At 36.6% G+C, this 27498-nt stretch overlaps 1 protein-coding gene across 1 annotated transcript in view; it reads left to right on the forward strand.

The window, feature by feature from the left end:
* Positions 1 to 26899, forward strand: part of LOC131425829 (uncharacterized) — a 34411-nt gene extending 7512 nt beyond the window's left edge. The window contains exons 2-3 of the mRNA XM_058588036.1: positions 24977 to 25255; positions 25322 to 26899. Of these exons, the coding sequence (XP_058444019.1) occupies positions 24977 to 25255; positions 25322 to 26764 (1722 nt within the window). The 3' untranslated portion in view covers positions 26765 to 26899. The remainder of the gene's footprint in view (positions 1 to 24976; positions 25256 to 25321) is intronic.
* The last annotated feature ends 599 nt before the right edge of the window (positions 26900 to 27498 follow it).

Genomic DNA, 27498 nt, shown 5'->3' on the forward strand with positions numbered 1-27498 from the left:
GAAGCTGAGGGCAATTTGGTGGATTGATATTTTTTCAACGAAATTTATATCCTTTTCCGCAAGCCAATTGAGAGTGGTTTTGGCAACGTGAAATTCCAACCGCACAAACAAGTAAACATACGAAAGCTAACAGCCAAACATACAGCATGCTGTGATCTGAATATAAAAAATCATCACAAATACATGCGTTCAACACGAATGTATGTGGATAGCTTATTTTCGATACTCCTTATAATAGTGAACCCATTTCGTTTTCTTAAGGATGATCTACGCGAGCAAAGAACTGTTTTATTCTGTATGTTATACTAGTTATTGTACAAAGAATGTTTATGATATTCAACTTAAGTAAATCCATCTATATTAGTTGTTTGAGTCCAGTCAATTATTGATTTGATTGATGAGATACTATTAAATCATTGATCAAGTTTTCTCCCCAAGCGTGTTGAAATTATATATTTTAATCTATTTTAAATTATTTATTGTAGCGAGACCGGTTTTTCCAGAAAAAGATAGTTTCACAACTTTAGGTAGATTAGATAGTAGTAAACTTGAATATCAATTTTATATCTGTTAAAATATAAACTATTATCAGTAACGAGAAAACAGACTGGGAAAGACTGAAGAAATGCAATCACAGAAATAAAAATTTGCGTAAAAAATACCACAGAGACGGGATTCGAGCCGATGGTTTTTTCTATCGAGTGAAGTCGTTTTGCTAACTAAACAACTCTGTATGTGAAACACAATACAGGAAACAGCCTAATTGAAGCACAACGCATTGTACATGTTCATCTGAACACGAGCGTTATCACCGTTCAATTCACTTCTTCATTCCGCACAGACTACCTGGTGTAACAACCGATTCCGAATTAATTTCTCCAAATCAATTGGTCGTAATTGAGTTATAAAAAGCCAACTGATTTATCAATTCTTTTTTTTCTTATTAGCACAATTATGAAGAGAGCGAAAGTGTAATGAAATTAACAATGTCGCTGTCAATCGGGTTGATCGAGCGCTGAAAAATGAGAAGTTGAATAACAAATCTAATCGTAGCTACTCAGCCTGTCTGGGAGATAATATAGGCCGAATCTACATAGAAAGGTATCAAACGCTTAATTTCTTTCAATATCTTTTCGAGTTTCTGAGAGGCTGAGCTGCTCTTCCGTTCGCTTGTACTATCATAAAACTCATACTTATATAAATTACTGTTAGGTTTAAACTGAAAACTCCGATTTAGTAGATGGAACATAATAAATGGAATGGTAATAACAGGAATAAATGGATGGTGTTCAGTCGTCAAAGGATCTGGCAACACGTCTGTCAAAAAATAATTTTTATTGAATATTACTAATACACATTCATACATTTCCGTTTCCTTTCTTATACAGAAAAAGTTAGTTGAATAAAGAACGTTGAATACAGTCCACGCGTTTTTGTTATGTCGCTACATTTTTTGGTCCGTCAAAGCCGGATTATTCGAAGTATCGCGATCGAAACGTGTATTTTGGAAAGTTTTTTCAAAATGACATTGTAAATGAGTTCTACGCCAAAGAGTACCCACGAGAACGAGCTGGCTGATCAATTTAGTACTCCGGTTGGAATTGGCGATCAGAAGCGGTCGTATGCTGAAAAACAAAAGAGAAAAAAGATGGCGGAAGAGTTTCAAGTGATTGTACAACAACGCGGAGCCGTGAGAGGAAAAATTACACGTATCAAGAATGCGCTGCTACGAATTGAGCAGGAGAACACGGTTCCAGATGAATTTTTACTACGTACTTATTTGAAGACTGTTGACGCTGCTTACGACGAGTTTAATGTTTTTCAGAACAAAATGTACGCTATCATACCAGGAGGTAGCGAAGAGCAAGAGCAGAAATATATTGAATTCGAAGAACTATACAATGAGGTTAGGTCCCGCGTGTGTAAATTGATCGATATCGTCAAGCGAGAGGAATTACCGCTGGGTGCCAGTGAAAATACATTCGGTCTGCCAAATCCCGCAACACAGCCTATTCGAGCACCGTCATCTTCGTTTTTACATACGCCTCTTCCAGTGTTTGATGGGAAACCAGAGAACTGGTTTAAGTTCAAAGCAATTTTTATGGATATTATTGCCAAGTATCCAGGAGAATCGGATGCAACGAAACTATACCATCTAGACAAATGTCTGGTGGACGAAGCCGCGGGAGTAATAAATCAGCAAACAATCAACGACAACAATTTTGCGGCAGCATGGGACTTTTTGATACATCGCTATGAAGACAAAAGGAGAATTGTTGACATCCACATAAACGGTTTGCTGAAGCTACAACCAATGACAAGTGAAAATGGAAAACAACTGCGCGATCTTGTCGACGAATGTAATCGTCATGTTGAGGCCCTTAAGTATCACAATTACGAACTAGTGGGAATGTCTGACATTCTAGTGGTAAACATTCTAGCATCCCGATTGGATTTAGAGACGCGTAAACTGTGGGAGAGTAGCATAAAACATGGAGATATTCCTACGTACGCAGAAACTATCCAGTTTTTGATAACTCGTAGTCAAGTTTTGGAACGAGTAAATCCGTCGTTAATTTCGTCGAAACAAAAGAAAGTGTCAAGTGTTGGTTGTAAAATTCCTCCATTGAAAACTTCATCGTTGGTGGTATCGACTCAGGTTCGATGTGATTTCTGCGAGCAAACACACCCAAACCACCAGTGTGCAGAATTTCTTAAACTGACACCGAAGGAACGTTATGAAAAAGCCAAAGAAACTGGTGTTTGTTTTAACTGTTTGAGGAAGGGGCATATCACGTCGAAATGCTCCTCTACAATGTCATGTAAAACGTGCAAGCGACGGCATCATACTACGCTTCACTTGAACCCCATTCAGACTCCAGTGAAAACTGATGTTGCATCAACGGTTACACCACAGACATCACCATTACAGAATGTTTCCAATACTAATACTACTACATCAAAGCCAGCAATCAGTGCTTCCTGTTCAACCGCACAACAGCGGTCTTTACTTAGCACCGTGCTTGTAAATGTTATCAACGATTTTGGAAATCCGCAGCTGTGTCGTGCTTTGCTGGACTGCGGTTCACAAGTGAATCTTCTCACTGAAAAAATGGCATCTCTGTTACGAGTAAAACGGAAATCTATCGATATGAAAGTTATGGGTGTCGACGGTACCGAGACTAGAGTAACTAGTTCGGTAAACGTGCAGGTGCATTCTCGAAGCAATCAATCTTTAATCAATATGGAATGTCTGGTTATGAAGAAAATTACGGGAACTGTTCCTTCAAACTACATAAACATATCGAATTGGCCGATACCAACGGATCTAGATTTAGCGGATCCAGATTTCAATCGCCCACATGGAGTGGACTTGTTGATCGGAATAGGACATTTCTTTGGTTTACTGAAAACAGGTAAAGTCAAACTTGCTAATGAACTGCCATATTTACAAGAAACCGTATATGGATGGGTCGTTGGTGGTCTCATAAACCCAACTGGTTGGCAGTATACTATTGGACATTGTAACGTAGCAGTGCAACAAGCTGAGCTCAGTGAACTGATTGAAAGATTCTGGGAATCCGAAGAATTACCATCCTTTTCAAAGTTGTCGTCAGAAGAGGCAGAATGTGAAGAAATCTTTCAACGAACGCACTCCAGAGATTCTACTGGAAAATACATCGTCAGGTTACCGTTTCGTGCAAACGTAGACCATCTTGGTGATTCCAAACAACATGCTGTACAAAGATTTTCATACTTGGAAAAGAAATTTCAACGTCAACCTGATCTCAAAGCGGCTTATTGCGCTTTTATAGACGAGTATGTCAAGCTAGGTCACTGCCGAGTGATCGGTACGTCTGAGAAGGAAGATGATGGATTCTATTTGCCACACCACGCCATTCTGAAGCCCACTTCGTCCACTACAAAACTACGAACCGTTTTTGACGCTTCAGCGAAATCCACATCGGGATTGTCGTTGAATGATACACTCATGGTGGGAGCAACTATACAACCCGCACTATTTGACATCATTCTGAGATTTCGCATACATCTCTTTGTGCTCACAGGAGACATCTCAAAGATGTATAGAATGGTAAATGTCCATCCCGAACATACAAGGTTTCAGCGTATTCTGTGGAGGACAGACCCGAAGGATTCATTACAAACACTGGAGCTCACAACAGTTACGTACGGGACGGCCGCGGCGCCTTTTTTAGCGACTCGCTCATTAATACAATTAGCACTGGATGAAAGCCATGCTCATCCTCTGGCAGCAGGGATAGTGAAGAACGATTTTTACATCGATGATGTGCTTACGGGAGCTGAAACGTTGGAGGAACTAGTAGCGGTTCGTAAAGATCTTGATGTACTTCTCAGTAAAGGTGGTTTCACACTGCATAAGTGGTGTTCGAACTCTGCTCAATTTCTAGACGACATTCCAGAGCATCAACAAGAGAAGCAGGTGTTATTTGAACAAAATGGTATGAACCGTGTTATTAGAACGCTCGGTTTATTGTGGAACCCTACCAGTGACTTATTTTTATTCCATATCACTCCAACTGATTCTAACCAACTAATAACAAAGCGCTACGTTCTGTCGGAAATTGCTAAGATCTTTGACCCTTTGGGTTTACTTGCACCAGTTGTTATGGTTGCAAAATTAATTATGCGTCAATTGTGGGCTATGAAATTGTCATGGGATGAGGAGTTGTTACCAGAACAAAAAAGCACCTGGAATAAGTTTCGTGAAACTTTACACGTTTTGGATCAGCTTAGAATCAGCCGATATGTTCTCTCGGCAAGCAGAATTGCAACAACGTACGAAATGGAACAAGCAACATACCAACATTAAGATCGATGACCTAGTATTGATGAGTGAAGAAAATCTTCCACCACTTCAATGGAAAATGGGACGGGTAATAGCTGTTCATCCGGGTAAGGATGGTTACACTCGTACAGTATCATTGAAGACTCCAACAGGTGTGTACAAACGCTCAATTACAAAGTTAGCACTTCTTCCATTGGACGATGGCGCTTTGAATCACGGATCTTATTGAACCCCGAGTAGTTCAATGGCGGGGGAAGATGTTCAGTCGTCAAAGAATCTGGCAACACGTCTGTCAAAAAATAATTTTTATTGAATATTACTAATACACATTCATACATTTCCGTTTCCTTTCTTATACAGAAAAAGTTAGTTGAATAAAGAACGTTGAATACAGTCCACGCGTTTTTGTTATGTCGCTACAGATGGTAATAACAGAATTATAACAACTGGAGTAATTTATTTCAGAAATATTTTGTAACAAATTTTGAAATATTTTTGGCTGGTAAGCTGTTAAAATAACAAAAATCATAACAAAAAAAACTCTAGCGGCAACAAAATCGTAACAAATTTTGGAACGTTTGTTTCACAGTTATTATTGAATTTGAAATAACTACTGAAGTCCGAAAGCAGAAATTTATAACAATAGTTGTAAAAAATTCAGTAGCAAATTTACCACAGAAAAACTATATCACAGCTAAATTTTAGCATCGATTCAATCAAAAATTGTTTAATGATTTTTTTTATTAAATGCATAATTTATTTAGTGATCTGATTTCTTCTTTTAGTGTTTTTTTTTGAAATTCTGATTATTATATTTCGACATGAAGCAACGGAAGAACTCATTTTTTCAATTAATGACCTTCATCATGAGTCTTGCAAATGAAAATAAAACATCATAACTGATTTTGTTATTATATTGTTATCATAAGTTTTAACTTTCAACTGTTTTTATTTGTTAAATATCTCAAAATAACGCAAATTGTAATACATATCAACTGTTGATATACTTGCGTTATGACATTGTTATGTGCATCTGATTGGGAATGATTTGATTCTTTTTGGCGAGGGTATTTTGAGTTTCTTTGAAATAAAAATGTAAATTTTCTTGAGTTAATATGTATAATCAAAATAAGAAGATATCATTTCTGAACTTCGATTTTCATATTCGTTACTTGTATCACATACTATGTTCACACCTGCATCAAATAACATGTTTTAACGATAGTAATATGAAGTTAAAACCGCACTGTTCACACTAGGTTTATGTTATGTGCATGACATATTACTTATTATTGAGTTTGTTTAGAAACAAACAGCAGAAATTCCCACGTCGCATCCGGAAAATAAGAAATAAGCCAGATACTTCTCCTAGCTATGAATGATGTTACCGTTTCACCCTTATTGCTAACGTTTCGATGGTTTATTGCTTCATTGTTTATTGGCCATTTAAGAGAAATAAATATTTTTGAACAGCAAATGACCAAAAAAGTCATCTCTCAATACAAAAAAAAAAAACAAAAATGATTGTACCATCTCCCAGTTTTGTTTTATTATGATTACATGGCTACTTTGATGGACTATAACTGCTGTTGTTGAACAGCTTGTCAATTGACATAGTAGAAAAGTGAAGGAAAATGCTAGCAGGGTTGTGCTTTACTGACAATTATATCATGAAATTCTCGGGAAAACATGTTTTAATTTGACGTTGTTATTTCGTTTAATACTATGTTCACACCTGCAGAAAATAACACGTTTTAACAATAGTAGTATAAAGTTAAAACCAAACTGTTCACACTTGTATTATGTTATACGCATGACATATTGTTTGTTATTGGGTTTGTTTATAAACAAACTGCAAACATGTTTACGTCGCAAACAGTCAGCACTTGTTAAGAATATAAATGTACGTTGATAACATTCAGAAAATTAGAAAAAGCCAGTTACTCTTTCTAGCTATGGATGATGTTAGCGTTGAGAGACCATGGACACTAGTAAGGAAAAACTGTTCATTCTCATTAGCCCTAGGACTACAGTTTGATGAAAAAAAATACTATGAAAAATTCTGCAGCTTATTGTTGGTGTTCAGAACAATTATACTATCACTAAAAATTTACTCGCGTCGATGCTGAAAGCTTAATCATCGAAACAATGATCTAGCCACAGTAATAAGTAACATGATCCTACAATTTTTAAGTAACATGATCCTACAATTTTACTTCAAATTGCAACATTTGCATCGTAAAACAAACTGACCAACTTTGCAATATGCTGAGTAAAGTATCCCTCTTCAAAAAAGAGTTGGAGTTGCTTTTTACTGTGGAACTTTACTAAGTTCCGGAATTCTCGTATAATATTTTGTAGTAATTCGAAATAGGACAATCTATAAAGAAAAAAATCATGTCTTAAAACCTAAAAAACAAGCATGGTTTGTATATGCTTCCAGTTATGTTTTGTCATACGTACATGGCTACTCTGATGGAAAAATGATTCGATAAAAGCTTGTCAATTGACATAGTCGAAAAATGACGGAAAATGCTAGCAGGGTTGTGCTTGACTGATCATTATATCATGTTATTTTGGCAAAACATGTTTTAATGTGACGTTTCTGAATATGAAATAACACGGAAGAAAAACATGTTATTTCACTTAAAACATGAAATAAGAGTTAAAACTAGTTTTAACTCATAGTGTGAACATAGTATAAGTTAATTTCAGACAGTTTTTTTCTCCTTAAAGCAGTGATATACTCCAAATCCGAATTTTCATGAAGCATAATGGTTATCATCGTTTGGCTTGAAAAAAAAATTAGTTAGCATTAATTCTGCGGTCTTCCATCTAATACCGGCAAAATGAACCTAATGACTCATGTAGCACGGCATTTAGAAATGATTTTCTCGCGTCATAACACCGACCCCAGAAGCCAACGGTCAAAGTGGTAATAACCCACAACAACCAATCACTTTGATCGTCTGTTGTAAAACCATTAATCTGTACGGCTTCGTAACATCTTCTTTCCATTCGAAAAACGCTCATCATCGAAACTCATCGTTCCTAGTGGTTTACCGGAAGTTCACCCGAAGGCCCATTGATGGTACACAGCCCAAACTCATACGTTGGTTGTTGGCTTTCTTCGTTATTTTTTTTTTGATTTATTATGAAAGCAACTAACAACACCCGTCTGAGTTCGAGCAGTGCCTGTCGAACGAGGTGTTAAACGGTTTCACTTGATTTTGCTTCGCTTCGTTTGAGTCTTGATGGTTGGCGATAGCCGGTCCAAAAATGGAATATGGTCGATTATTACCTCACCTTGGTCGGAGATCATAACCATTAAACGATGCTCTAACAATGTTGTCTTAATTTTCTTACGCCTATAATTACGCCGTCTGTCTTTCTTTCCAAGTCGCATCAATTTTACAGGTTGTTCGTGATGTTTACATGTTAGGATAGTTAGGGCTGGCCGGACGGACGGGGGCACGTTTGATGCTTTATGAGCACAATCCTAACTGGTTGAAATTTATGCCATTTCATCAATCAGTAATGTATGGAAGAAACCGAAAAAAAATGTTTAAAAGGTTGAAAAGAAAGTGTTTTTCACTTTCGGTTTCTCGAGAGGTCTCATCTTATCACATATGTATATGGATCTCCATTGCGTTCAGGGTTGTATTGGTCGGTGACCAACGGATATAATTGGTGTTTGTCGGTTTCAAAACATTGTATAATTTTCACATTACTCCTTGTGCGATTTGACCATTTTCTTTCGTTGATATATAAGCTTTCTCGGGGAAATATATTATTAATATTATTATTATTATTATTATTGCATTGGAAACCTCCTCAGCCATCAAGTTTATGATCGTTTACGAAGTTGCTACATAAAATGGCATCGACCTTGGTTCACATTGACCCATATTATAACAGTCGTTTGAATGGATTCACAGCACGAGTTTTTTTTATTTCGCTCTCTGTCTCTCTGTTGGCACGGGGTCTCATATATCACATAATCGTTTTTATTGTGTCCCGCCACTGTGTTGATTGTCAGTGAAAGTAAGTTTTTTGCAAAATTTTGTAATGTAAAACGATCCAGATATGAAAACAATGTTGCTTAACGTTAAGGTGTGGAATTGAAGGCGGTTGGTTGTTCAAATAGATAGTGCTGATTGAAAGTAAGTTGCGTATTTTGAGCGGATTTGAAGTTTTTGAATAGACGTGAAGAGTGTTTTGAAGCAATACAAATTATAGAATATAATTCGACAAAAATAGATAGGCAATCTAAAATTCACTATATTCAAATTTTGCCTTTTCTACTTATGAAAAATAATGATATACAAATTATGATTACTCATTTTTAATGTATCACAGAATTACATCTTGCAATTAGTAGCAGACTTCAAATTTATGATTTCGAAGCACTTTCATTGAACTGGTTCATTTTTAAGCAACTCCCAACGCCATGTATATGACTATAAGGTAAAAACTGTAATCGAAAGATGAGATCGTGTACTTTCTGTAAGATTGTAAATTTCTTTTCGATAGCGCGGATTATTACGTGAGCTGAGTTTGAAAATTGAGTTTAAAAATCTAATTTTTGACGTGAAAATGTCATACTTTGAGTCTTTTTAAAATTAGTAGAACTTAATCGCGAATATCTCCTGTTGTACTAAACGTGATAACATCATTCTTGTTCCGTGTCATCGAAAAACTGTTCCACAATCCAAGAAAAAAAAATCTGTAGTATGAGATTACTACAAACAATTCGAAATATAAGTTTATTAAACCTTTTATTATCAAAGAGCATCAAAGAGAAAATTTCATAGCACGTATACACCTTTCTTGTGCTCGGGCGACGGTTTTCAGGATATGTCGCACTGGAGATGAAATTTTCAAATTGGCAATAATGACAAAAAATTACCATCCACTCCAACCATCAGAGGAGAACAAGCTCAAATGTATTCAACATTGATTATGGCTAATTGACTAAATTACTTTTGTGCGTCGTAGCTCATTTTTACTAAAAAAACACTCGACCTTGTTTAACTAGGAAAAAGATTGGAAATCGATCCTAAAGAACTAGTTTGGATATTTTGTGCAAGTTTTAAAATTATCTTCCTATGAAAAACAAATTTACAAACAGTTCTATTGGTTGAATTTTCGCTATCATTAACTCCGCCGTTTGACGACAATAAACATAGAATGAGACGAATATTTAAAAATAAGTTCATTCATCCATTCATTAATTTGTAGATTACGTCACTTATACCATTATACCTTCGGAACCAGAAGTCACAGCCATTGGATCTTCGAACCCAATTTTGATCAATGGCCCAATAGTAGCTTTCAGAATAACCTTAAGTTGTTGGAATCGGTTAATCCATCTTCGTGAAAATTGAGCCGAAAAATAAGGTGCATACACATACTTACACACACAGACATTTTCCGATCTCGTCGAATGGTATATAACACAATGGGTCTCCGACTGCGTTCGAAAGTTGTTTTTTCCAGTAATTCTATTACCTTTCTATAGGAAAAGGTTAAACGTTTTTCTAACTAAACTGAAAGCCTTGATCATTCAAGAATACAATGAAACTCTATTTGCGATACTTCATAGAATACTGTATCGATACCCGATATTTGCAAAAAAGTATCAGTACTGGATAAGAAAAGGTTGTAGTTAGAAAAACCCTTTTCCTTTAAAATACCCATCTTGAAATGTATGGAGCATAATTCTCTATCTTGGGACCAAATTTCATTCAAATGGAAAAATGGTATTCTTTGAAATTTGTGTTTATATTACAGAAAAAAAAAGATTTTTGAAGCATACGTCAATTTTTTTTAATAACTTTATTAAAAAATTTGACTAATTTTGTGAATATTACTATACTTTTATGTAGGATTTTTCATTTTTCGACTATATCTATTTCAATAAAATTGGTTAAATAGCTTTGCCCCTTTTGAAAGACAGTCTAGAATAATTTCGGAAAAACAAAGTGTGCTTTGGCTTTTAGTGACAAAGTCTTTATAGTCAGAAAGCTTTGGTCAAATACGAGAGGTTGCTGCCAAATCCTGGTACGATTTGGTACGAAATTCGTTAAACCGAATTCCACACTGAAAAATTTGTCATTCAAAATGTAAAGTCGAAGCACAAAAAGCACCATGTTCGATTTGAATGAGGCTATGTTCTCTTTCAACCATCCATACATTGTAAGATAGGCATTTTTATTATGGACAAGGAAAAGTTTTTGTAAGGAAAACTTATTTTCATTAAAACTTCTTATATGTCAATGAATGGTTGGTAGGGAATATAATCCTATCATGAGAAAAAAACTCATCAAAATCAAAAGTGGCGTTTTTCTCAGATCGATTTTGAATTTTTAATATTGCTTTATTCCAGTGTAGGATTCGATCAGCATTTTTTCAGATTTTTTAAATTTATTTTTTTGTAGGATTTGTCATTTTTCGACAATAATAACTATTAGAATAAAATGGGTAATCCAAATTTAGCCCTTTTCAAAAGACAGTCTAGATCAGTTTTGGAAAAACACAGTAGGCAAAGTGGCTTTTTGAGACACAGTCTACATGTCTACAAAGTTTCATCAAAATCTGGGAGACTGCTGCCGACTGCGAATACGAGGCTCGGAAATGCCAAGAGGAATATATTCGTCAGAAATGATCACGTTACCTCTCATCGCGATCCAAGTTTTCCTAGTATTTTTCATTCTACATTCTACATTTTACATTTTACATTCTACTTTTTTTTACGCGGCTTCTTCACGCGGATTTCCGAAGTTACGCGATTTTTTTACTCGAATTTTCCAAATTATCAGGTTTTCTTGTTTTGTCTTAGGAATGCATAAAACGTCGAGATCTTGTGTTATCTCGATTTTTGTTTAAATCAACTCTCTGCCACTTGGAAATTTTCGTTTTCTTCAAAAAATTTTTTTCTATAGCACCAGATCTCGAAGTTTTATGCATTTCTAAGATATTCGCATAAAAAAAATCGATTTCGAAAATCTCAAAAATTTTCAAGTTCCAGAGTTTGTTGTTTTCAATTTTTTTTCTCAGGCGGTTTCATGCATTTCTACGGCATTTGGCATTAAAAAAACGTGCCTTATCCACCTAGCAGTGAGATGATACCTTTTTTTTATCAATCCGCATGTGTTTTTTGCATGAATATTCTTCGGTGTTTCAGTTTTCATGACATTAATTTAATGTCTGTCGTTTTAAGTGCAATTTAAGATTTTAATCACTCATTACTCTGTAATGTCGAAACTGCAAATCGTATCGCATTTCAATCCTAACGTGTGACAATCGATTGAACATTCCATGAGATGTCTGAGTAATTTCCACTTTAGAGTTTAGGGTAATTTAAGGTACTTCCAGAGCCGGTATTCAGGAACCAGCATAACCTAAACCGATTCGTATGGCCATATGACGAATAAATTGCAATATTTTTGAGTCCAACTTTTAAGCTCTTCGGGATTGTCATCTTCTGTATCGCTTTGAATTTTAAAAATTCATCATCCTACAATTTCAGAATCGGAAGTAAGAATTGGATAAAATTAGATTTATTTTAATTTGAACTTTTGTTTCTGAAATTCGATGTGTTTTTTTAGAAAACGATTGAGCTTTGAGAATCGATTCGATACTGGAAGCGGAATTCGAAATTCGGTGTAGCCGAAGTCAGACAAATTCACCTGAGTAGCTGCATAGTTTACATTCGTTTCAATATATAAGTTTATTTCGTTATCGACTATTAAAATCTGCTAACCCAATAAATCTGATTAATTTATGTGAAATAGACAGTTTTATACTAATCAGCCTATATCTCCGAAACCGGAAGTTGGACCTGACTGAAAAAACAAGATGATTTAAAAAATCTTAAAACTTTTCATTTGAATCTTAGATGATTCTTAGATTTCATTTGAATTTTAGATCGGTTCAGCCATCTACGAGAAAAACGAGTTACACAGTTTTAATTTCGTTTCACATATCATCCTGTAGTTCCGGAACCAGAGGTCGGAAGCAAACATAATTCAGGAACCTTGTTTCGGAGCATATGACTTTTCATATGAATATGAGTTTGTAGAAAACGGTGGAGTCATCTTCGAAAAAAGGTAAAAAATGGAGTGAAATTATTTGTCACACACGCATTTGCTGATATCAACGAACTGATTCGAATGGTATATGGGTGTTATGTTCTTCCAGCATTTATTGCTGTAAGTAGTTTAAATCAATATAATAATGGAATAATAGGCTTTCAACTCGAAAATTCTGCCATCATCTGGTTCACATATGGCATATTCGAACGATTATGTTGCCAAAAATGAACCGTGCTAAAATCGGTCCGAGGCAAAATATCATGCTGTACACAGTATTTTGGGTACTTAGAAACAAATGTATGTAACAGTATAAAAAATCGTGTTTTATGTTGCTCCCAAGCATTTCTTTGCCAGACAGCGCTCAAAACTTCTATTGCTGGAATAGGGGAAAAAGTCGCTTACAAGAATATTTCGATATCTCCGTTAAAAATGAACGGATTTCAACAATCTATGGCCTGTTGGATAGGTATTACCGTGCGGAATCTAAGTCTGAAAACATATTCTGTTTTCAAGGTCAATTGTGACAGATACTGTCAAAAAACTTCTAAATTTTGACATAAAATTTCGTATATTCGTATTTTGACATAAAACTTCGTATACTCAAAAAGTAATCATCCGATCTCAAAACCATTCAATAACGTTTAGGGTGACGGGGAGACCTTTCATTTGCGACTAGTTTGATCAAAATCGATCCAGCCATCTCTGAGATCTCGACCTCTTAGTTGACAACACACACACACGCGGACATTTGCTCAGTTCGTCGAGCTGAATCGATTGGTATATGACATTCGGCCTTCTGGGCCGGAAAATTTTTCTAAAGTTTGAGCGAATTCTTTACCAATTATTTGTATTTATAAAAAAAGGTAAAAAAGCGATTTTGAAAACATTTTTAAAATTTTTTTTCCAGACTGGACGTTTCATGCATTTCTAAGATATCTGGCATCAGAAAATATTCTATACTTTTCTGTTTTTTTCACGCGGATTTCCGAAGTTACGCGTTTTTTTTTGTGCAGTACGTATCCCCGCGTAAAAAGGGACCTAAATTATCCAACATACAACGTACGCTTTTGAATTTTCTTTTCTGAGTAGCTCCACACTAATCTTAGCGTATGGTTTCAAAGAACGCGAGTCTCTAACGTGATGATAAAAAAATTGTTTTAATTGACTTACGCTCTAAAATTCATTCGGAATTTTTTCGACGAGATTAGAACAAAACTACTGAACATTATCTTTCTACTGATGTATCAGCGCAAATACACAATTGTTTTCAGCAGTTCCATAAGATACCGCTGTGATGAAATGTCTTTTTGCTGAACAATTCAGCTACCGAGGTTTGGACAGCTGAGATCGGTCATCCAATTTATGTGTGTATCTTCACAGAACGGGCATAGACCAGGCTGTCCGTAACAAAAAAGCAAACCAAATGCTTTTAAAGCAAGACCCAAAATCGGATAAAAGAATATTGGAAGAACCAGTTTTTGTCCGGTTCTTCAAAAAAGGTATATTTAAACGATTCATGCATAGAAAAATCCGTGTCCGGCTTCTGCTCTCAATGTTTATATCCGATTTTTGCATTTAAAAATACTTAGACGGCAGAATATAATTGTTGTTGACATTAGGCAGTGAAAAAATCGGCTGGGATATGAGTACTTGAAGGTTTGCTTATGATGTGAATGCATCTTTAACTCAAACGAGTACATTTGTTTCAATGTAACAAGACAAATAATGTTGTTTAGATTCGGTTCTATAGAGTGGTGGAAGCAATTCAATTCGCTAAAGATCAGTGGCGTCTCGTGACAAAATTTACGTGGTTGTGCACTGATTATAACAGATGTAACAAGATGGCATCTCTGGAGACAGCAATTTGTTTTCAACTGCCATAAGCATAAGCCACTGAAGTCTTTCCTGAAGGTGTGCATCTTAGAGCCAAACGTGACAGAGAGAATAACAACTCTCAGAGGTGAGCGGGGTGATTCTCTTCTTGAATCTATGCAGTAACTCATGTTCATGGCAAAGACACTAACACAGCGATAAAAGATACTTGAGATTTTGAGTTGATGTGATGATGTGTATGAGATGTGTGTAAATACACACAATTTCGATGCTCAAGGCAAAGTGCTTCAGTTCAGAGCGCCACGAACTACGGCGATGCGATATGAAAAGAGCGTTTGGCTGTCATTGAACTGAAAGCGCAAGCAGCATTCATTGAATTTGTGCACATTGTGCTGTAGACAAAATTATTTTCATGTCGGTTCCATCCGACCTGGTTTCATCGAATAAATAGAGAATCTAAAAATAATAGAATGCGGATGGGGACGCTGTTAATTCCTTCAATTTTGCGGTTGTGCAGTGCACGAGGTGCACATGGGGACGAGACGCCACTGCTAAAGATAATAACAATGTCCACTTTGTGGAATATTAAAACATGAAGTACAACATACCAGTTTATGTGGAGGGTAATGCCATAGAAGTGCGTGTACATGATCTTTCTCCAGGCGATGAAGATCATCTTGTTCGAAAATCCCAGTGCGGAAAGATTCTCTCTATCGAAAAGAAAGTGTGGAAGAACTTTTTCCCCGGATTTCTGAATGGCGTATGTTTGTTACGTATACGCCTAAAGAAAGCTATATCTTCTCATGTGACTTTTGGTTTGGACATAAGGCTTCCGACTAAATTATTTGTTACGTACGATAATCAGGTGGCTACATGTCAATATTGTCAAGAAGACAGCTACACCGAGCGACAACGGTAATTTCTGTACACCGGCCCCTAGTACTTCTGTGGCAGTAGTCAACAACGATGAAATACAATTCAACGCCTGTACAACAAAAAGTAAAAACGATGTTCCAGGTCACTATAGCAAAACCGAACCAATGGACGGGAGCGTGAATAGCGAACCACTGCTTCCCATTGATTCACTGGACAGCAATAAGAACGTCTCTCCTCCAAGGAAGAATATAACATCCGGCCTCAAAACGAAAATTATTTGTGTTCAACGGCCATGTTGTATCAATTTTTAAAATTTCAGTAGGGCTCTCAGTCAGAAAGTTTAACCAACACCACAAGAACATCGTTTGACAGCTATTAGTGGTTTGTTTACTTTTTTATTTCAATTTTAACTCATGTAATCAAAAATGTAAACAAACTTACCCCCGATAAATGTCAAACGTGAACTTTAATCGTCTCGTGTGAATCCTCCGTAGAAAGCTCTGACCCGTCCGCCTTAAAGCTCAGACTTGACGCTTTCCGACTATCGCTTGTTTCTATCGATGCAGAGTATTCGTACCAGACTACGCTTCGTTTCTAATGAAGGAATTAAAATACGTTTGATTTATTGTTGGGCTTGTTGTTTGTCCCGGAAATCGTGAATTACCTAAGAGATGCAATCAGTATTGGTTTCCAATGGACAGTACTTCTAAAGCCAGTTCCACGTTGAATAAATAATAATGGAAAAATACGAATAATTCATCAAATCCGGGCGCTGATTTCTGAATAATAGAGTTATATGTACATAAGAGAAAGTTGATTGAGATGTGAACTTTTTGTGGTAGATTCGTCCTTAGGTTCCGTAAAATATCCTAAGATACGTCCGCTGTAACGATTCTTCAACTACTCTTGAAAGCATCAGTACCATTTGTAACTAGAGCCCAGTACTTCTCTATTGAGCGAAATTCTGGACAGCTTGGTGGATTGGTTGTTTTTGACACGTATTCGACCTCTTGTATCTTATGCCTTTCCAGGACGGATTTCGCATAGTAGCAAAAAGCCAAATCATACCAAAACCGAACTGGAGAGTCGTGACGTCAAATTAACGTTAAATTTTCAACAGCAACTAAATGTCGTCTGCTAAATAAAATACTTCTGCGGGAGTTATGACACTTACTTCATGCAAAAATGCTCGGTAACGGTGTTCCTTCGCACTGCCGTATGAAAAGCCAGACCCGAAAGTTGTTTGAAGTCTTCAGGCACGTATGTTTCGTAGTCCATTATAGTGCAAGAAATTTTCTCCGAAAATTGGTTTGAAGCTCCTTAGCATGACTATTTATAGTGAAATTTTGGTTGTCAATACTATTGGGAACCTTTTTCACTTTGTACGTCTTTAGTCCTTGACTCTGGTTTACTTTTCTTAGGTATAGTTTATATTTCCCATCTCTACGAGCCAATCTTTCGATTCACAGTCAAGCGCTGATGAAATAATTTGCAAACACGAAAATTGGTATTTTTCGGTATAGTTTCAGTTTCTTGGCAAAGACGTGTACCGATAAATTCGAAATCTGCTACCGTTCGTTCAAAATATGTTTAAGCACTTGATTCGTTGTAATTTCAGTGAATGTGGCAAGAATGTAAACATGTTGTAACAAGAAATAAAATGTAGGAGCTGTCTTATAAGTGAAACGTTTCAGAGGCCCGTGAAATAATTCAACATTTACACTGAAAGTAAAGTTGCCGAAATTTTAATTGGACGGGTTTTAATGAGAAATATTGAACTAATTTTCATAATTTTGATTAATTATGTTCGAATTTAAACAACCCTTTTCGGCTGGCTTGAAACACATAAAAACGAGAGGTCTGCCTACGGAAAACTTCAGGTCAATGAATGCGTCACTGTTCGAGTTGTTTTTTGTTGTTGCTCTGCTTCCGAACCGAACTTTGCACTGCCGCTGAAGATGGAGGCGTTTGTGAAATGTACCACGCGGAACGGTTCGACTGGCTAAATCCATCGGTGGCATCGGTCGTTTAAGTGGTTTTCAATTCATTGCTCTTCGGGGTAAACCCCGAACTCACTACAACTTTGCGGCTGTCGTTTCGACTTTCTTCTGGTGTTCCGCATGCGAAGAAACACAGCAGCAGCCGGTGGCATTTTGCTCCGATTGGCGATTGTGAGAAAAGTCGCGCCGCACTTTTTTGTGAACCGAACGAGGTAATTTTGTTAATATTCATCGTTACAGTTTGAAATGTGCGTAGGGGTAGCTTAGGAGCCGGACAAACTCAGCAGCAAGGGACTTTCTATAAATTTTCCCCTCAATTTTTTTTTTCTGCCGCACACTGCGACATTTTGTATTTAGGCGAAAACAAATTGCCTGATTTTCCTGGCTCTGATTTCGAGTTTGGCTTCTGCTACGCGGCGACCTGCTCAACTACACTGCAGTTGAAGAAGGAAACTCGTTCGTTCGTTCGGGTCGGAGCCAGCGCGCCCCGTTTGCGCAAGCACCGACACAGAAAAAAAAGCTGGCCGCCAAGTTTCTTCCTCGTCTGTGCTCTTTGCTAACCTCGCACATCTCGGTATGTTCCTCGGTAAAATTGCACCATACGCATATGCAGTGGAGCATACTTCCACTAGCACCAGTGGTAGACAGCGGCTAGTGCAAAACCGCGTAAAGCAGTTTTCGCTTTCTTCGAAAAGCGGGAAAACAGGAAACGTGTTGCTGGCTGCCGTCGATTGTCGGTCGTGTAGATTAGTAGTAGATGAATTCTTCGGATTTGTTATGTTTTATGGCAGTTTTGAATCATATAACTGTTGTGTTATAATCACACCGTTGTGCTGCTGCGGAGCAGATTGCTGTTTATGATTAGTGGGGCACTTGAGCAACGTTTTTAGTCGTTTATTTTATTTTTTAGTTTCTGCCGGAACATGTCGTTACGTTAGACTTTGCTGCACCTATGGGTTATGTAACGTAGTAGGCAGGAGTTCCGTGGATTTGGCATTTTATGCAGGAAGAAAAGAGCTCTCATGTGAAATATTTTATAGCTGACAGAATCTTCATCTATCCTGTGTCAGTGAGAATTTGTCCGAAATTGAGTAATTAATGTTATTGTTACAATTTCTCTTACATATTCTTATGTCATGTTTTTGATACGCAACCATAGAAATGACCCTTGTTGATTACGAAAACCCTTTATCGTTCATTAACAATTTTGGTCTTACGTCTTCGGGCACTTGTTGTTTGGATAGAGAATTTATGGAATTACGTGTTCGGATGTACCGAGCTGGACACCATTATTGATAATAAATTCTGAACTAGTTCATACTTGGTATGAACATGAAAAACCTATATCACCTTTGAGGTAGAAAATATTGTTTCAGTTCTAAGTGCAAACATGCAAATGTGATTTTCACACATACGGAAAGTTTCATTCCAACTTTCCTCCTTCACTTTTACTGTTTTACTCGATCATTAAGTTGCAGTTGATTACACAAAAACATTATATCATGCACATGTTGTATTGATTTTCTCAAAAAATATTCCAGATTTGTTGACATGAATGCGTTTTACTACAGATAACAGATATACAAGCTCGAACCAAAATTTTTCACAATCCTGTATAAATTTCAAGTTGGAAATATTACTTCCACCTACTCGACTATTCGCCGCGATCTTTCAAAACGTTGCACTACGTTCCGAAAAGATAAAGATAACAAATTTCTTCTGCCTATTATAACAATATTCCAACTATAACAATTTTAACACTTATCACACGATTTCCCTAAGTGTTAAAGACAACGTTTTTTCCATGTTGCATAAATCACACGAGAATTCGATCGGATTAAAACAAAAGCATCATTTTAATTTCATTTCTTATCATTTTAACAAACAGCAAAACAGAAATTTAGCGTGTAGTGAATGTTGCATTCAAAATTGTGTCTTATGTGAGAGCGGCACCCAAAGCACCTCGTGTCGATCGTGGTGACATCTGCAAGTGTTCGCTGAATGAGCAAATTTTAAACACAGGTCATATATGAGCCTTTATAGCAGACGTAAAGTTTCTACTATTTGCAGAACCCTTCTTATTTCGCAGCAATGTCTTCACTGGTGTGACCGATTCAGGTTTGGTCATTTAGGGGTTAGTCAAATTGCATCGGCCAGAAAAAGGTCGAAAACACGTTTTCGTTCGGCACGTCAGTAAAGACATTGCACTCTTGTTGCAAAGTAAAAATAAAGTTCTGCAAATAGCAGAAACTTTTCGTCTGCTTAGCGGTTCAAATTGAATTGCCTAGTCTAGCATTAGGCAGTTCAATTTGAATTGCTCTGCACTGATGAGTCAAAGACGAAACGTAAAAATAAAACAAAATTAAAGCTGGTTATGTGCCCTAGCACGAAATTTGGCTAACCCCTAAATGAGTATCAACATAGTTTTTTTTTCTGCACCTCATGAAGATATGATGAGCAATTCTTGTTAGTATTTTCACCAGTACGCGATAACCACAAATAAGTCGAAATTAAAGTTTTTGCCTTTCTCATATAGAAAGGCTATGCAATCACTGTGAAAACCGACTTTTTAAACGAGGACCGAATGTCATATACCATTCGACTCAGCTCGACGAACTGAGCAAATATCTGTGTGTGTGTATGTGTGTGTGTGTGTGTGTGTGCGTGTGTGTGTGTGTGTGCGTGAGTGTGCGCGTATGTGTGTGTATGTGTGTGTGTATGTATGTAAAAAAAATGTGCCACTCAATTTTCTCAGAGCTGGTCGAACCGATTTTCAAATGAAAGGTCTCGTGGTCTCATAGTCTGCTATTGAATTTCATTTCGATCCGACTTCCGGTTCCGGAGATATAGGATGATATGTTCCAAAAAAATGGAAAAAAATGCACTCACTTTTTGCAGAGATGGCTAATTTAACAAATTTTAACAAACTAAGATTCAAATAAAAGGTATTATAGTCCCATAGCCTGATATTGAATTTTATTTGGATCCGACTTCCGGTTCCGGAGTTATATGATAATATGAGAAAATTTGAGAAAAAGTTTGCAGTCGATTATCTCTGAATTTGCTCAATCGATTTACGCAAACTAAGATCCCAATGAAAGGTCTTATAGTTTTCTAAAACTTTGTAAAATATTTTATTTGGATTCGACTTCCAGTTCCGGAACTAAAGAGTGATAAGTGGAAAATTACCAATTTCATGAGTAACTAAATGAGTATTTTTTCACGAAGATGGTGAAAAACAGGTACAAATCCCATAAAACTGTCTAATAAATTCTTCAGTGTTGGTGACTTATATTTCTCTACATTGTATACAACATTGTCAATCCAGTAGAAGATGCTACAAGAACTCGTGTCTCTCAATGCATAAGTCGTGAGAAAATTTTTCTACATTTCTTCACTCTAATTTATTCTCTGAGTATTTCACTCACTGGGTATTTTCATGAGAATCGATGATCCCCACATCGGCGTGCTAACCTTTGATTCTTAGACAGGTCATCGAGGGAAATTCGCTCTCAGACTGCTGTCCGTTCTATGTTAAATGAACCATACCGGTTTTTTGTTGTTGCGATGATATCCGTCTCTCTTTGATGGCACTGATTGAATCGTATGAAGAGTTGCTAGTGAGTGTTCTTTGATACGATAAGAGCCATCCTTGCTTGCAGGTATTTTAACATTACAGCAATCTTTATTCTTATGCGAATATTCTTTCTATTATCTAAAGCTGAAAAGAACGGGATAATGCATACTAGAAATGTCGTCCGGCCTTGTTTTTTCCGTGGACGATTCGATACCTAGCTATACAGCTTATATGGACAAATTTTCCAAGGCATCTGCAACGGTTTGTCAGATGTGGGCTTTGTAACAGAAACCACACCTTCATCTACCAGAACGCCAGAATGATAAAGAAGAGAACTAAGGCGTGAACCTCGCGGTAGACTCTGTAACTGACTCTAAATGTAATCGAATCACGTTTGGTTTGCTTGCGTTTCTTGGACTGACAATTATAGAAATTGGCGGAAGCCTATGTTGATGAAGCTTGTCTGATGGAACATCAGTGGAATCTAAATAGAAAGTTCTTTATATGTCTAATAACACAGAAGCCAGTTTTTTTACAAAAGCGGTTTAAAAGTCAGTTGAAACAATACGAGGTCATTATTCGTTCTTTTTTTTCGGAAGCCAAACTAGGTTTTACGGACCTAAGCGTGAAGGAATAATTTGTTCCGAAAATTTCCTAATGCAGGACCGTATTGCAATAGCTCAATATGAGTTGTTGTTGTAAGCTGGTTTCCTCGATTTTGGAATGGTGATAACTTTCACAAGTCTCCTGACAGGTGGAACAATATTTTGCTTGAAAAGCCCGTTGAGCAATTTCAACAAGCGTCTTTTTGTGAGGTCAGATAAATTTTTAGCCAAGTTGAATTTAATTCGAATCAGTCTAGGAGCATTACTGTTACACGACACAAGCTCTATTGAAAATTCCGTCATTGAGAAGCGGCTATCAATAGAACGATTATTTGGTTGAGACTAGTAGATAATTCTCTGCGTAGAAACTAAAATCTGGATAAACCTTCCTAAGAAAGTCACCCCTAGTAATGTATATATATATATATATATATATATATATATATATATATATATATATATATATATATATATATATATATATATATATATATATATATATATATATATATATATATATATATATATATATAATATATATATATATATATGTATATATATATATATATATATATATATATATATATATATATATATATATATATATATATATATATATATATATATATATATATATATATATATATATATATATATATATATATATATATATCTATTTAAGTTTTTTTCGCTCACGTTTCGTATTCCAAACGATGCTCATTAGAGTGCCAACAAAACTGTCATCTCTAATTTGCTAAAAAGGTAGTCCATAAATGATGAATTACCTAAAAAAAAGAAAAAGTCTTTATGAAAAATTTAAGCTAAATGCGACATGACGGCTGTGCTGCCATATCGCGGTCAAAGTTTGGAGATTTTTAATCTTGAAATGTCATCAAGGGAGAAAAAATCACCAACGAAGAAATTTCCAATATCAGTAAATTTTCTTTGTACCACATCACGAATAAAATGCGATAGCAAACTAATATCATAGTAAGGCATTATTTTATTATAGAAATGGTAAAATAATGTTTCACTTTTGTATAACAGCTTTTTTTTGTTATTATTCAGAAATAATACAATTTAATGTTGGTATAAGAACATCGTATTTAATAAATTGATAGAAAATTTTGATAACTTCCAGAGATGTTTTAGATTTTTTTTGTGAATTTAGTGAAAACGCAAGACAAACTCGAATTTTGTGTGATATCCACTAAAAAGTTGGGTTACAAAATGTACAAACTTAGTGAAATAGCTAATATATTATACATCAATTTGGATCACAGTAACACCATCTCGTGACGAAAAAGGCTATTAGTGCAGTCATGTTAAGCAGTTTGAAATTCATAGAGGTGTGAACTTTTTTATATTGAAGTGTGTTTTTTTTCTGACGAAAATAAAAATCGCCTATAAATAATGTAGAATTACGCTTTTTCAGATCTATCGTCTTTACTTTCAAGAGTTTTAAAGTATTCAACTTTGCTTTTGGATGTTATGAATAGTGCTGAAAAGACGAAACCTATAAGCTGTGTTTGGCAGATCACTTCTGATATATAGAACAAAATTAAAATGAAATGAACGGTGTATCACAAGTAACTGTGATTGCGATATTTTTTTTCATTGCGCTCATGACATTGAATTTCAATTAACTGCACATTAAAGAATGTGAAAAAAATTGTCATTTTTATAAATTGTCTATGAATAAAAACTTCGCATACTAAGCGATCTGACTCTTGCTGTGAACTGTTTTGCGAATAGTTTAAACTTTAAGTCAAAATTTGAATTTTGATATTTATTTTCTAAAAAGTAGTTGAATTTCACTCAACAGACGAACGATTCAAAAATTCGACAAACAGAAAGTTTGTTTAGCACTGAAAAAATGTTATTAAATAGTATGATAAGTGCAATAAAGCACAAAAGTGCAATAAAGCACAAAAAAAAGTTATACTTACTACAACTGATAGCTCACGTCGAATTACAAGTTACGTTTCTTATACTAAATTATCTTGTTTCGAAGCATTTATTTATTTATTAAACAACCTGATATTGTGTCTTTCTATCACTGGAACCGTAATCATTATTACAGCAAACATGAATACAAATGGAATTATTGTTCGAATCAAGAAATTGTAATACTTAATTCGAAAATGTTGGTAAAATTCTGAAATTAGCATTAAGATTAATTTGTTTAGTTCTGCGTGCACATTTCACACACAATATTATATAAACAGGAATTTTCTCATAAAACAATGTTGATCTATTCAGTATCAGATTGCAATTCTAAACCGTATTTACAGCTTATTTTTCGCAGTGTATGCAGTGTATATCGAGAAATATTCCATATTTTCCCCCTTATACCCCGGCCCCCACTCTACCACTCCGCTAACCACACAACACAACCATACCCCACTCGGCGAAAGACCGAACGGTTAAAATCGAGGCGAAATAAACCTACAATAATAATAAATATTCCATATATTTGGAGTTGTTTGGTTCAGTGTACTGATTGGAAAAGCTGTCATATGTGCATTAAAGAAATTATAGTGTACACTGGGGTCTCTTTTTACACGGTTTTTATACGCGGATTTCCAAAGTTACGCGGTTTTTTTTCGGCATAAAAAATTGGATTTTGGAAGTCTCGAAAATTTCCTATGTCCCAAAGTCGATTTTCACAAAAAAAAGTTTTTTGAGATTACACCCGATCTGAACGTTTCATGTATTTCTAAGATATTTGGCATCAAAAAAATTGTTTTTTACTTTTGTTTTGAGTTTTTTTACGCGGATTTCCGAAGTTACGCGGGTTTTTTGCCACCGCATTTTATTGTGATGTCCCTCGTGAATCGTAAGAGTGATCCATGCATTAACAAAAGAAATATATTTTTCGAAACTGTCAATCGTGTTCCCTCAATGATTATATAAATACATATACATTAAGTTTAAGCTAGCTGCCATCGAATTAGAGCAGAGGGACAAAACTTCCAAGTGGATGTGCTGCAGGTCTTGGGATCAGTTGTAGGTGTAATTCCGTGATAATTGAAATATCCCAAAATCAATCGTGGAACCTGAACAAACCAACATCTGTGTTCATAATAACCTTACTCTGATTCAATTTTCATTTCACCGAAAGATTTGTTTACGCAATGTTTTCGTTTGTTCGGTTTCAGATATTGCTAGTGACGCTGCTGGCGTCACCAACCCTAACGCAGAAAGCGGAAAAGCGACGGGCCTTCTATCGTAGAACAACAACCACAACGGTTGCTCCGGTGCAGGATGACAGTGACAGTTCGGAGAGCAAAAACTCCGATAGTGGCGCCGGTGAAGGACTTTACACTGTGAGCGATTCGTTCGCCATCAACGGTGGATCTTCGTCGTCCTCGTCCGGGGATAGTATTGGCAAGGGAAGCTCTTTCAAGCCTATCACGAGCAATGGAGACAAACTGACGGTAGTAGGAAAAGTTATTTCCCGAGATGAATTTATGACGCCATAAACTGTTTCGATTTCTTTTCAGTCGTTTTCAGAGTACAATTTTGGTGGAACCAAGCTTTCCGACTCCGGTGACTCAAACTCGGACGAAGATTACGGATTCAAAAACCACAAATCACAATTACCGACTAACAGTTTCAAACCGAGTGGATCATTTGACTTTTTGAACAATGACTTTTCCAAAACTTCCCTGGACTCGAAACCTAAAACCTCTGTGACCAATAAATTCACCATTTCCCATCCAACTCCCACGAAAACATCATACACGGGTAGGTTAGACCATTTGGACGATTCCACGGAGTATGAAATATACTCGAATCTGAAGACCGGCAGCAACTACAAAGCCCAGAAGAAAAACTATGCTGGGACGGCCGGTTCATTACCCTTTTCGACCTTTTCAGGTTCATCTCTGGGCTTCGACGGCAAGGTAAAAAAGCTGCCTTCCAGCTACGATGACTTTGGACTAGGATCGACGACTTCTCTCAAGAACAAGAAGAACAAACTATCACTTGACGATGACACGTTCGGTGGAGTTGGATCGTTTGGCGTCAGTAGCAATTTCGGTGTCGGTAAGCTAGAAAATATCTATTCCAGTGGTGGTAAAAAAAAGAATCCTTACGGGTTCGGTGAGCCACCACTGGTGAAATCTGCTGTATCGACACTGAAATATTTTGGTGAAGGACTTTTAGGTAAACCTGAGAAAGCATCTTCTTCCCTTTACGACATTGACAGTATCGAGGGTGGTTTTGGAAGTTCGAAATTCAAACCATACGGAAAAGGTAGCAGTTTGAAGAACAGCTTTCAACTAGACGATAGCGACGAATCCGACGAAGCATTCGTCAAGCAAAAGTTTCCAAAACCGCACTCATCATACGGCCCCAAACCACAGAAGCCCATCACTCCAGAGTACGAAAGCGACTTCGATGTGAAAAACATCAAGCTGCCCGGCGCTCACAACAAGTTCCGACCACACTCACATACTAAACCGACCCTACACAAATCCAAACCACACGGTTCCGACATTGACAATCCCAACCCGCTTGAGTTTCGACCCAACTTTAAATTACAAGATGTACCCAATCTGTATCCTGATGAACATCTAGGTGCCGGCATCGCTGCTAAAGGGCAGATTGAGAACTTCCTGAATGCCGAACATGCGTTCAAAAATGAAGGCTTCCGACCGACACACTTCCAGCTTTTGAAGAGCCAGGAGGACGAGAAACTCGAGAAGGAAGCACTGAAAGCACAGATCGAATTCCTGAAAGCACAGGCAGCCAAACGTCCGGCCGAGCTCCGGCAGCGTCCACCAGGTCCGGGGCCGTTCCCGCCGCATGCGCATGGTCCTCGAGGTCGACCGGTTCGTCGCATCCCGGGACACAACGTTCCGCTGGGGATCAAGGGACCATCGCTGCCACCGAGGGTCCCACATTTCAACGATCGGCCGTACAGTATTAGTTTTAAGCTATAGATGATTAGTTAAGAGTCAGCTGGACTTGATCGTTAGTGCAATTTACCTTGTGTTTTTAGCGTTAGTGCATCGTTAGTAGCCCAAGATTTTAGTATTAATTTATTTATTTAATGTAGCTTCTAAGAGGAAATTTTGAAAATGGACAGTAAATTCGAAAATCAATCATTGGAACAGAATGTTTTTATTTAATAGAGAAATTTATCGATTCATGTTTTATTCTTTGTTAAGACGTAGAGCCATCTGGAGCTAGAGAAATTTATGTTTTATTTACTTTTATTTTATTTAATCTATATCGTCCCCCTCAAAGTAACGGTTTCCCCGAAGCGCTCGTTTGAATTTGCTGAATAGCCGGAAGTCACAAGGAGCTAAATCAGGTCTCAATGAGAAATAGTTGCGAACAGTTTTGTGGATCACAATTCCTGAGAACATAAGGAACACGCTTCTTTTAAAACCAAACGTAGACCGTTGTGCGATAGCAATTAGTCAAATCCGACTAGAATAATAAACACTGGCTTTCCGACAGACTGAGTATGAATATGATATTGGATGCCAACTGGAGTATTGGTAAGGTCTGAAAATGGTAACTATTCATATAAAGCCGAAAAACATCAACTAAATATGCGTCGATTGCTTGCCATTTGCTAGCGATCGAAAGTCTTTCTGTAATGTTTGAATCCATTTGATACAAACATTTAATTGAGGCGGGGCTGGTCGATGGAACGGTGAACCGCGTA

The sequence above is a fragment of the Malaya genurostris genome, chromosome 1 (assembly GCF_030247185.1).
Source record: "Malaya genurostris strain Urasoe2022 chromosome 1, Malgen_1.1, whole genome shotgun sequence".
Taxonomy (NCBI): Eukaryota; Metazoa; Arthropoda; class Insecta; order Diptera; family Culicidae; genus Malaya; species Malaya genurostris.